The 11308-nt window shown below is 44.8% G+C and overlaps 1 protein-coding gene across 2 annotated transcripts in view; it reads left to right on the top strand.

The window, feature by feature from the left end:
- The window catches only part of DPY19L1 (dpy-19 like C-mannosyltransferase 1), a 477954-nt gene that overhangs the window by 143314 nt on the left and 323332 nt on the right, over positions 1-11308 (top strand). For both annotated transcript variants that reach the window (XM_086964815.1, XM_086964814.1), the window contains exon 6: positions 10922-11015. In XM_086964815.1, the coding sequence (XP_086820941.1) occupies positions 10922-11015 (94 nt within the window). The remainder of the gene's footprint in view (positions 1-10921; positions 11016-11308) is intronic.

Genomic DNA, 11308 nt, shown 5'->3' with positions numbered 1-11308 from the left:
TTTTAAACCTTTATTGACATTTCAATCAAATACAAGTATCGGCCTACAACCCCCGGGCCGGCCGCCAAACAGTTAGAGTAGCATAGAGCAATTTGCAATCACATGCAGCACCTCGGGGAGCAGAATCTCCATGCTAGCGTACTCTTGGTCACTAAGCAGCTCAATTAGGAAAACAGGATATAAAAGGTTTTCATTTTATAGTATAGGATGGAAGGATCAGGTGCTGAACAATTTCCTAGCAGAGAAAAATGGCAGGCAGAATAGAAGGTACAGGATATGAAGGAATATTGCGGTCAATTCGCGCCTGCAGTCACCTGCCCTAAGACCCAGAGAACACCACGAAAATTGAGGCACAGATGAAAAAGCAGTGTTTGATACCAAAGGAAACCCACTGCACTGACCCAGAAAAAGAAAAAGACAAAGAAAGAGAAGAGAAGTGAAAAAAGGCCATAGAAACAAACGAAAAGCAAAAAATCCCCTCCCCCAACCCCCCACCCTGCACCCCTGCAGATGACTACGCCCCCCCCCCCCCCCCCCCCCCCCCGGCAGTGTGCCTGTCTCCTGAGAACCAAACCCAAAATATAGAAGAAATAGGGAAAAGTAAAAAGAAAGGAAACCCCACCTAACGGGGAAGTGGAGGAGGGCAATAGTCTATGCGCTCCCGGTCTCTCCCCCCCACCCTAACAAAGGGGCTCTCCTAGGCCAACACGAATAGAGTTGCCCACCTTACATAAATACCCCGGGGGGAAACAACAAACCCCCGTCCCGGAATCCGTCTGTTAATGAAGCAGTCCCGTTTCCAATAGATCCATCGTAAACAATTCAAACCGCAATCTCAGCCTTGGCCCCGTCTAACAAAGTTGCCGAGTCCCTCGGATAAGACAAGCCCCATCTCCAGAAAGTCAAAAGTCACACAGAAGCAGCCGGAGCTTGAGTCAGCAAATGGGAGAGGAATAGCAGATCCCAACGCACATGTCTTGCACCAACGATGTCCCTCCCCGTCTCCGAGGCCAAGCATCGTTCCATCCGCCATGTTGGGAGACCGATTGGGGAGGGAATTCGACTCGGTCCGATACAGATCAAAGTATGGGTCAACAGTATCCAGGATGGGGGAATCAGAGAAATGCTCCGGTAACTGTAGGGCTGATGTTTCCGAGAACGTGAGAGAGTCACCAATCACAGCACTCACGATGAGTTCCATTCCTTCGGGGGGCATACATAGCTTCCAACACGGGGTCCAGACGCGCCGGTAAGGTTTCCAACTGGGGGCAAGTCGGCCGTCTGGTCTCAAAAATCAGATCAGGGCTTGCTCCCGGTTCTATGATCCCATCTGTCGCCGACAGCCAATGATTAACCTGGGCCCTCACCATCGCGTGAAGTGCCGCAAGTTCCGCCATTACCATCCGCAAAGAAGGGCCACATTAAGTCCGTTCCGCCAGGTTCCATATGGCCGCAGGCATAACGATCCCCACGGAGGGGCACCCTCTCTGGGGCAGGATACGCCGGAGCAGAAACAAGCCGTGAGGGACGGGCCAGCAGCACGCAGCAACGCACGGTGGGATCCCCACCCCGGGGAACCAGCGGTGCTAGTGCCGGGCCTCCGGGCCGGGGCCCCCCGCGACTCAGCGCCGCGCGCCACCCGTCACCTCACCTCAGGTATAGCGCCAGGCGGCAGATGGTTGCAAAGCAGTCCAGAGAAATCTCAAAAGTTCCAGGGACCGGACCCGACCACCCTCAGCAGTCCGTTGTTGTTCTCTTTGGACCCGGGTAGATCAGCAATCGAGACCCCGGCTTCCAGTCTGAGTTAGGCCTCAAAACATTTTCGATGTTACTTAGCCCCAGAACATCAGAAAAATTCTGTGATCACACCATCGGGGTGCCGACTAGTTCACCCACACGAATCCGGGGCAGGAGATCAGGATATTCGACAGGATAAGCGAGCGTAGGACGGGGGTCAGCGGAGCCGGGAGACTATGCGGCCATCTTGGTTGGTGTCGTAGCTCCTCCCAATATTTCCAGTTTTGAATGAGTAAGCATACAAGAGCACTCAGTGGTGTTGAAAGATCTCGTATTAGTATTTGCAATGGTTACCCACAAGATTCACTGTAATCAGGATGAGGATCTAGGTTAGTATGCCGAGGACATGCCTAGAGGGTTTTGGCCAAAATTAACACTTTGGTAAGCTCTCCAAGTGTATTGTACGACCGAAGGAGTATGAAACAACTACAATGGGAAATCTGGATTGTTGGGATTAATATAGAATATTGTCCTATTGACACTCACTATGTGGGACTTGAAGAAGTACTTCTTTTAAGTGATGGGCTGACTGCCATGTTAATGAAGAGAACAACACTAGGGGTCAAGGGAACATTTTAAAAACAAAAAAAAGGTAGACATAGTGGAACAGTAGGGTACATTGCATTTTTAGCAGTGGTACAATTTGTAGGTTTTGCTAATTGGTACATTTGGGCACTCTGTTGCAGATGATTGGTCCTTCTACACTTCTGTGTTTCTCTTTGTGTTCTACTTGAGTCAGCCAATCTGAAGAATACCTTAATTTAACCACTGTTTCTCTGTTTGATCAGGAACTGTAAAGTGTCAAGAAAATTCAGAGTATGTAGCATTGAAGTATTGTTATGTGAACAAGCATTTGCAATGCAATAGGTCTCGCATTTGTGAGAGTTTGAGCTATTGGCATTGTAAATTATAATGCCTTTTATTTACGTGTTGGTTTTTAAAACTTAAATAAAAGGCATTGTCATTTACCAAGCCAATAGCTTAAACTCTCGCAAATGCGAGACCTATTGCATTGCAAATGCTTGTTTTAATTCAAATCAAATCAAATTTCTGATTTTAACAAGTGGTTACTTGGCTGTTTCTCAGAAAATATACTTGGCCATAATCCACAAATAAATTAAATTTTATTTGAAATCTGTATAGAAAAATTCGATGTAAAACCTCTAATGCAGTCATTTCACCACATCAAAATCTGCATATGAGAGCTGTCCACTGCATTCACTTAATTGCATCTTCCATCTGCTGCACAACATGGTGGCTGCAGCGAAACTGGGAAAGAAATGTGAAATACTTCAATAATGTGTTCCAACTGAAAGCGTGTGATCTAAGTAAGTGCTATTGTTGTGAGGTCCGCAATACAGACAGACAGTGAAAGAGTAAGGAGGCTATAGAAGCAAAGCCACTAACATCAGTAGGGAGTGATAGACATGGCCTTATTAAATACCTAGTTGGAAATTCAGCACTGGGAAGTCACCGGCGTTGTGTTCGCCACAGTGAATTTTCAGTGCTCCACTCACCTTCACCTGTTATTCTTGGACACTTGTACTATTCCTTGATTTTTATGGACTGGTTTGACAGCGCAGCTGTCGCTAGATAATTGGGTGAGGATTATCAGAAGATGGGCTTTGGTTCCACCCACATGGTGGGAGCAGGAGTAGATGTTTTTTATTGGGCAGAAGTTGTGTGATTCCACAAAACAAAGTTCACACCTTCACACATCTACAATAATTTTGTCTATTTTCCAGCTGCCTGAGCTTGAACTTTCAGGGGCAGACACATGATGTAAGGCTGTTATAGTATTTTTCGATAACTAGATAATTTATGGTATTTCTATCTGGCAGAAGCAGAGATAGAAAGAGGGCAGGTATTAACCTTAATGGATTTTTAAGTCTGGCATTTTAACCAAAACCAATATTATTCTACAGATATTTGCTACCACCCAAATACATATCCATTTCCGTGCTATCTACTCTTAATGCTTCCTATTACCATTTTTTAAAGCCAGGTCTATTGGCATAGACAATGTCTTAACTACGGACGCCGTAACTGCCCTTATAATGGCTCTGGCTTATTTTTCCAAGTTACAAAAATACCGGACTTCCGTTGCATGACTATGTAACACATTACCTGGAAATCAAACTGATGTGGTAGCTTTCTCATTTAATATTTTATTGCCTAGTCCCAGTCGTTAATTTGAGATGTATCATGCATTTCGGCTTCTAGCACAATAATGTTTATGCAGGCAGAGCAACCACCTACCGGCCTCTGCTCTAAGCACATTTTACAAGTCAGAAAGCTATTGATTGTAGCTTTCCTCCTATTATGTGGAACGCCTGTATGTTTCTTTCTACTTTGTAGGATGTATGATTTTTACACATTTAACTTATCTCCCAAGGAGTAGGGAAGCAGACGTACACAAACGATGGGCATTTAGCTGTATGCCTACGCCTCAATTGGCAGACTTTCCGCAGGTTTTAAATTCAACCGTTCCATAGCTAGGCTTATAAAGCATGCTTCTATCTCCAGAAGTATTATTTGCATGTATTGAGCTAGTTTAGGGTCTACTTCATGCATTATACTTTGACAGATAGAGGTACCAATGGGCGTAGTTGTGAAGGCCAGCTTTCAAACAAAGTCAAACTGCTGATTTCTGTCGGGTTCAACGACCTTCGGCGCCAGTTAAACCCTCTGCAACTTGCATGAGGCTCCACGTCTGTTTCTGTTTCTGGTGCTAGGACCTATGCCTGCTAGGGGCTCGTTGATTATGATGCCAACTCCATTTATTGCCGGAGGATGAGGTCCCGATTGTTTTATCTAGCTCCCAGTCAATGCCAGTCCAACTGCGACCAGCGTCCTGCTGGTTTACAGCCAAGGTGCCCCTTCTTCTTCTTGATTTGGCCCCGTCACAAGGAAAACATTGCACTTTACATTCCTGTTGTAGGAAAGACTCTGACAGTGACTGCGACCCGGGTGATGAGTTTGCTCAACTCAACCTGTATGATAATTGGAATGCGGACCTACAGGAGGCCAGTGGTCTCAATGCCTCTTCTGAACCCGGTCTCCTCTAACCCCCTAGACCTGCCACTGAGGAATCTGCTTCCTAACCATGGAGGTTAAGACCAATGTCTTTACAGAGGTCGTCCAACTGGGGCAAACATCTTCTGATCCCCTTCTTCCATTTAACGAAGCTCTGACTGATACCTTATTGGGGGTGTGGGCCAAACCTTGCCTTCCCCCCTCCCTAGTCAATCAATAACATACTTTGTCTGACAACCTGGTGGTGCGAGCTTTCATTGATTGGATCAAAGCCTAGCACCTTTCCTACCACTCCCCCGACAGGCCATCTAAGTGGGTGGATAGGTTTGGCAAACGTGTTTTAGTCCATCAGCCTGGCCCTCAGGTATTTTAATGGTTATTGCGTGTTAGGATGTTAGTCCCATGCTCTTTGGGGGTTGTGGTACAAATCCTCCCTAGTGTAACCAAAGACCCCAGCCCTGTTCTCACTCAGGTGGTAAAAGACTGCGGGATGCAGCCAAGTTCACAATTAGTTGTGGCTTAGACACCACCAACTACATTGGACGGTCCACAGACACCTCCGTTGGCATTCGCCGCCATCTGTGGCTGCGATCAACCCGATTTTCGTGTAATGTCCAGTCCTTGATGGACAAGCCCTTCAATGCAACTCATGCATTCAGGAACAAAGCTTAATCCTCTTTAGAGCATTTAAAAAAAAAAGCAGGGCTACTGCATGCTCTTTGGGCCTCCTCGCTAACCACAACAGTCCCTCTGCTCCTTTTGTTGATTTGGCTGCAGTGACCCCTACCACTATCATGTCCAGCTTTCACAGGGAACCCAGCAGTTTTGCGACCGAGCATGTCGTGCCCACTGCTCTTGTGACCAGCCCCACATGCGCCAAGCTTCTTTAAATTGTCTTTACAGGAGCACAGCCACTATGTGGGAGGCAGAATCCACTGATTCTACCCGTACCTGTTAAGCAATAACTTCGGACAAGTTTGTTCTACAGATTGTTCACAAGGGCTATGCTTTACCTCTCCTTTCCTCCCAGCCTCTTTTTCCCTTTTTCCACTGCTCTTCCCCCCCCCCCTCTCCCAACCACCCTGCTCCCATAGTGACTGGCTGAGGACAGTCTCTCCTTTTTGTGGCAGGAAGTGCAAGTCCCTTTGTCCAAAGGGACTATTGAGAGGGTGTCTGCACCAAAAGTGAGTCGTGGTCGTTGGTCCCGCTACTTTCTGGTACTCAAGAAAGAGGGAAGGCTGCGGCCTATTGTAATCCTTCACTCTCTCAATGCCTTCCTCCGGAAGGAGAAATTCAAAATACGGGCATTGGCCAGGTCTTGCCTGCCTTCATCCTTAGAGTCTGGATGGTAGTGCAGGCGCTTATTTCCATATCGCCATTCTGCCGACACACTGGGGTTACCTTTGGTTGGTGGGAAAGGAGCATATTCAGTTTGCTTTGCTCCCTTTTATCTCACAAGTGCCCGTCAGGTCTTCATGAAAGTGATGGAGGTGGTGGCAGCATATCTTCGGAGGTCAGGGGTGCCAGTCTTTCCCCACCTTGAAGATTGACTGTCATCAGCCACTTGCAAATTGCAGCAAAAATTCTGTCATCTTTAAGGTTCACTGTCAATATGCTTTAGACACACCGGATTCTTTCTCATATGCTCCCCTTCAACAGAGCTATTCTGGTTTTGGTTTTGTGCATTTCCCCCGGGAAAGAGTGTCCAGGACATTCAGGCTAAGATCCCGATCTTTCAGTCTCATTCTTTGATTTCTGTGTAATTGACTCAAAGGCTGCTTGGATGAGATGGGCTGCTGCATCCTACTGGTTGAGCAAGCCAGATGGTATATGTGGGCTTTGCAGTCGAACCTGAAGTCCAACATCAAGGGAACCTCTGCCCGTGTTCAGATTTTGGAGGAGACGGCAAAGGATCTGCAGTGTTGGTTACTGGACCGTGATTGGGCCTGCAACAGACCCGTATTCCCTCCCACCCAGAGCTGACAGGGGTGACAGATAAGTCTTTAATGGGCTGGGGTGACTCTCTCTGAGAGGTGGAGATCAGGGGCCTCTAGTCTCCGTGGAAGTCTGGGCTCCATATTAACCTTCTAGAGATGTGGGCCATTCGTGTGGTGCTCAAAGTCTTCCTTCCGTCCAACAAAGAGAGGATGGTCCAGGTGCTTAAAGACAACAGACTGCTATTCAGTGCTGCAAGAAATAGGGCGGAGTGAGGTCATGGCCCATGTGCCAGGAAGACTTGCACCTTTGGAAGTGGCTGTACCTCCAAGGAGTTTTTCTGGTGGTGAACCAACTGGCAGGATCTTTAAATACTTGGGCAGACTAACTCAGCTGCCTGCACCTAGTGGATCACGAGTGGTAGCTACATCCAAAGGTAGCAAGAGGTCTCTTCTGTGACTGGGAAGAACCTGGCTTTAAGTCTTTCACCACTACTGAGAATGCGCAATGTCAGTACTTCTGCACTTTGGATTTCCAAGGCGTTTCTTGCTCAGAGGGGCATTTCCCCTCGAGTGGACTCTGGACTCCTGTATGCCTTTCCGCTGATACCATTCTTGCCCTGAGTTCTCAAGAAGATCAGGAATGACCAGGCCCAAGTCATCCAGTTGACTTTGGATTGCAGACAGAGAGTTTGGTATACAGAACTCCTGTGCTTCAGCAGCCTCTTCCCTCCAATTAGGCTGCCCCTTTCAGGAGGACCTGCTGTTGCAACAACAGAGCACGGTTCTGCACCTACGCCATCTCAATCTCCTCCTTCATGCTTGGAGATGAGAGGCCACAGTTGGACAACTTTGACCTTCTTCTCGAGGTTGTGACATAAGACCAAACTACGTTTTAAGTAGGCTACGACTCAATTTTCTGTATTTCGGCTAAATCTGCCTTTGACGCAGATGTTGTTTGTCATTATCTTTCTCAGACCTGTGAAAGGGTTAAGTCATTTAGATAAGGCATCAACAAAACTCCTGATGCAACATCAGTCTGGATCAAGTGTCTTGTTATCTCAATTTCAATGTCAAACGAAGAACAGTAGACAAAATAGTGTAGTCTGAATTGTCGGTCTTTTACCTTAGATGTTTAAATGAAAGTATCGTAAACTAGCATCTTGATGCTTATTGGTTTAATCAAATATTCCTAAGGTGACATTGAAAATTCCTTCCTAAATAAAATACAATATAAAAGGACTCATTTGACCACTTGTCAGGCGAGGCCCTTTGTTCCAATTTTTTGCAAGCAATATATTGCCAACCAGAAGACTATCCTGCCAGCCAGAGATTCTGGTGCTGTATCGCACTTTCTACTGAAAGCTGATACTGAGCCCAACCCAGGGAGTAGTCCATGCTGAATGCATGTTTGCCTTTCGCAGGGAACACCGCCTCACTGACTCCTAATAATTGTAGCATTCTGCTATAAACAAGGTATTCAGTGTACCCATTAACCCTAAGAAAATCTAGCTGCAAATTATTCTACTTTCTATGCTCTCCTACTCTAGTGTATAGAATAGGTTTTTAGGTGTTTGGTATTTAGATTACATTTTAACCATGATAGAAATAATCATTTTATTTTTATTGTTTGTAATGTGCATTTGTGCGGTTTTAATCGTATCCTGCGTGTTTATTTTAGATATGCTGAATAATGGGGTACACCTGTTGAAATAAACTTTATTTTTAGCCCATCTTGCATGTGTATTATTGAATAGAATGAAAGAGGTTTGTTTCTAATCATCATAGTGTCCCTGGATCCATGTTTGAGGACTGTTCATAACCAAAAACCTTTGACACCATTTTACTAAGTATTGGAGGGAGTTCTGCTGGACTAGAGCAAACCTTGTAGAGCTGAGCCAGAGACTCAGTTCACGCAGCAGTGGTTGATGTCATCTTGGCAGCCAGGCATCCATCGGCGAAAACTATATACACCTGTATTTGGAACAAATTTGCGATTTAGTGTGGTACATGCCTGATTGAGCCGTTTCAGGCCAAATTATCTGGTACTCTTGTGTTTATTTTGACTCTTGCTCAGCCTGGTTTTGCTTTGTGCTTAAGGGTTATCGTTTGGCCTTCTTGTAGCTGCCAGACCAGCCCTCCTTATTTAAGTCACCAATTGTGATGCGATTTTTGAAGGGGCTTCAACATTCGCCCCCCCTTTCTCCTTTTGTGATGCCCCTGTGGGACCTTAACCTGGTCCAACTTACTTGATGTGCACTCTGTTTGAACAGATTCACAGCTGCCCCATACAGCTACTTTTTTATCAAGACTGGGTTCCTCATTGCCATCACCTCTGCAAAGTGTGTCAGTGAGTTTTAGGCTCTTATGTTAATGCACCATATTCCACCTTCTTCCCAGTCTTCCAAGTCTGCAGATTTTGACATCTTTGATGCCAAAAGTTGTGACAGTGTTCTATGCTCCACCACACCCCTCTTAAAGAGTAGGAGAGACTCCATTGTTTAAACCCCAATAGAGCACTGATCTTGTACATAGATCATACCAAAGAACACTGGGTGGACGATCGGCTCTTCGTGGAGTTCGCTGGTGCGAAAAAGGCAAACGTATTGTGGACAAGAACCATCTCATTTTAGATCATGCTCTGCATTACGATCTGCTACATATTGTCTAAAAAGCAGCCCCTGGGTGGACCACATGATCATTCTACCAGGGCCAGAGTTGCAACCACTTCAGTAGCAAGAGGAGTCCATGTCCTAGACATGTCAGGTAGCTTCATACATTTACAAAGCAGTATTATCTGGAAGGCCCACTCTGTCCCAAAGAACTTTCAGGTTAAAGCCCATTCACAGACTCTCCTCCAATAGGTACTGCTTTGGTATCTATTCAAAAGGTGAGGCGTCTAGCGCTAGAAATCTCGATCAGAAGAACAGGTTACTTACCTTTGTTAATGCTATTTCTGGTTCAGTGTCTATCTAGCTGCTGATTCAGCACGGCACCAGCTATAAGCGCCTAGGTACTACTGAAACATTTTTAGGTCCAGTCTAACGTGCTTGGGGAATATTCAAAAGGTGAAGAATCTGCAGCTCGATCGTCTCAACCAGAAAGAGCGTTACAGAAGGTAAGTAACTTGTTCATCTAGCATCCATAAAATATGATTTCCTTTTCAAGAGACCTGCAATACAGCAATATGAACATGCAGTTTCAGAAAAGGTTTGCGTAGACATTGACACCCATGCTGATATGTGACAGAGCGTATTGCTAATTATTTTCCGCTAAATAATACTTAAGATGGCCAATTTTAGGATTTCGAATGCTATGTCATTGGTTTTAAAGGTATGATCCTAAATTCTCTTAATGAAATGATCGTGATCACAATACGATTTTCGTTGCAATCCCACTTTGTGCTGTCAGCAAGCAATTAATAAACCTGTATCTTCTACGGCTGTGGAGCTTAATAACCAAGAAACAGCCTACTGAACAGCTGTTGGGGGCTACTGAAAACCAGAGGCAGACAAGGGGGTGGTGAAGGGGTTGCAGGGAACACAGTGGGGTCTGATTCACAAAGATGCTACAAGTAGGTGTGACACACTCTTGTTGTGCACCTAGCTTGCTACAAAATTTCATGGGTAGGGAATTCAAGAGTAAACCAGAAGTACAACAAGAGAAAGTCACATAAAAGTTGTGAATTACTCCCAGTGTGATTTAATTTGTCTAATGTAGTGAGGTTCTGATTCAGTAAGTGTTCTGAAGCGTTCTCTCGTATTACTCCTGGAATTTAGGAGGAAGTAAGGAGTACAAGAGGAAGTCACATAAACATCTTAGTGAATTAGGTCGAAGGTCCTGGGCTTTACAAGTAAATCTCCGGTCAGGCGTATGAAGCTGTCTTAGATTGGTCAATGCTCACCAGAAGCATTGTGATTCATAGTTGCAAGTGGTATGCAGGAGGGTATGATCCTCTTAGTCCATTGTCAATGAATCATTTCAGCTAGCATGTGAATAAAGACTTTTTTTAAAACTTTCTCTTCAGTAGTTATGTACAAAGTAAGCACGGAGAAGTCTTCCTGCTTATAACATTGATATTGTGGCATTAATTTAATAGTGGCATTACATTTTTTGGCATGTTTTGGTATGTTAACCTGTTCTTTTATTTATAGGAATGGGAGATCCTGCCTACTTTTATGTCAATTTGATTTTTGTTTTGAATGGCCTTCTTATGTCCTTATTCTTTCTATATGGAGCATATCTAAGGTAAGACATCATTTTTGTTTTCTGATAACCGTCTAAGCTTTTGTATCGATACTTATATATAAAAATGTTTAAAATATATTGTGTTATTCCCCTAATGGAAGGATTTTTGGGTTATTATTCTATTACATATATGTATCATCTTTATTATTATAAAGAAACAACGATAGGGGCTATTCATACAGCCACAATGATAACCGGTATACACAGAGAATGACCTCTATTGACTATAAACAGTTTGTTAATGCCCTTCTTTCTCGTCCCTGAATGCATTGTTGTGGAAACACAATCCTCTT

This window comes from Lissotriton vulgaris, chromosome 4_1 (genome assembly GCF_964263255.1).
Source record: "Lissotriton vulgaris chromosome 4_1, aLisVul1.2, whole genome shotgun sequence".
In the NCBI taxonomy this organism is placed as follows: Eukaryota; Metazoa; Chordata; class Amphibia; order Caudata; family Salamandridae; genus Lissotriton; species Lissotriton vulgaris.
This window is presented reverse-complemented; position numbering and strand designations above follow the sequence as displayed.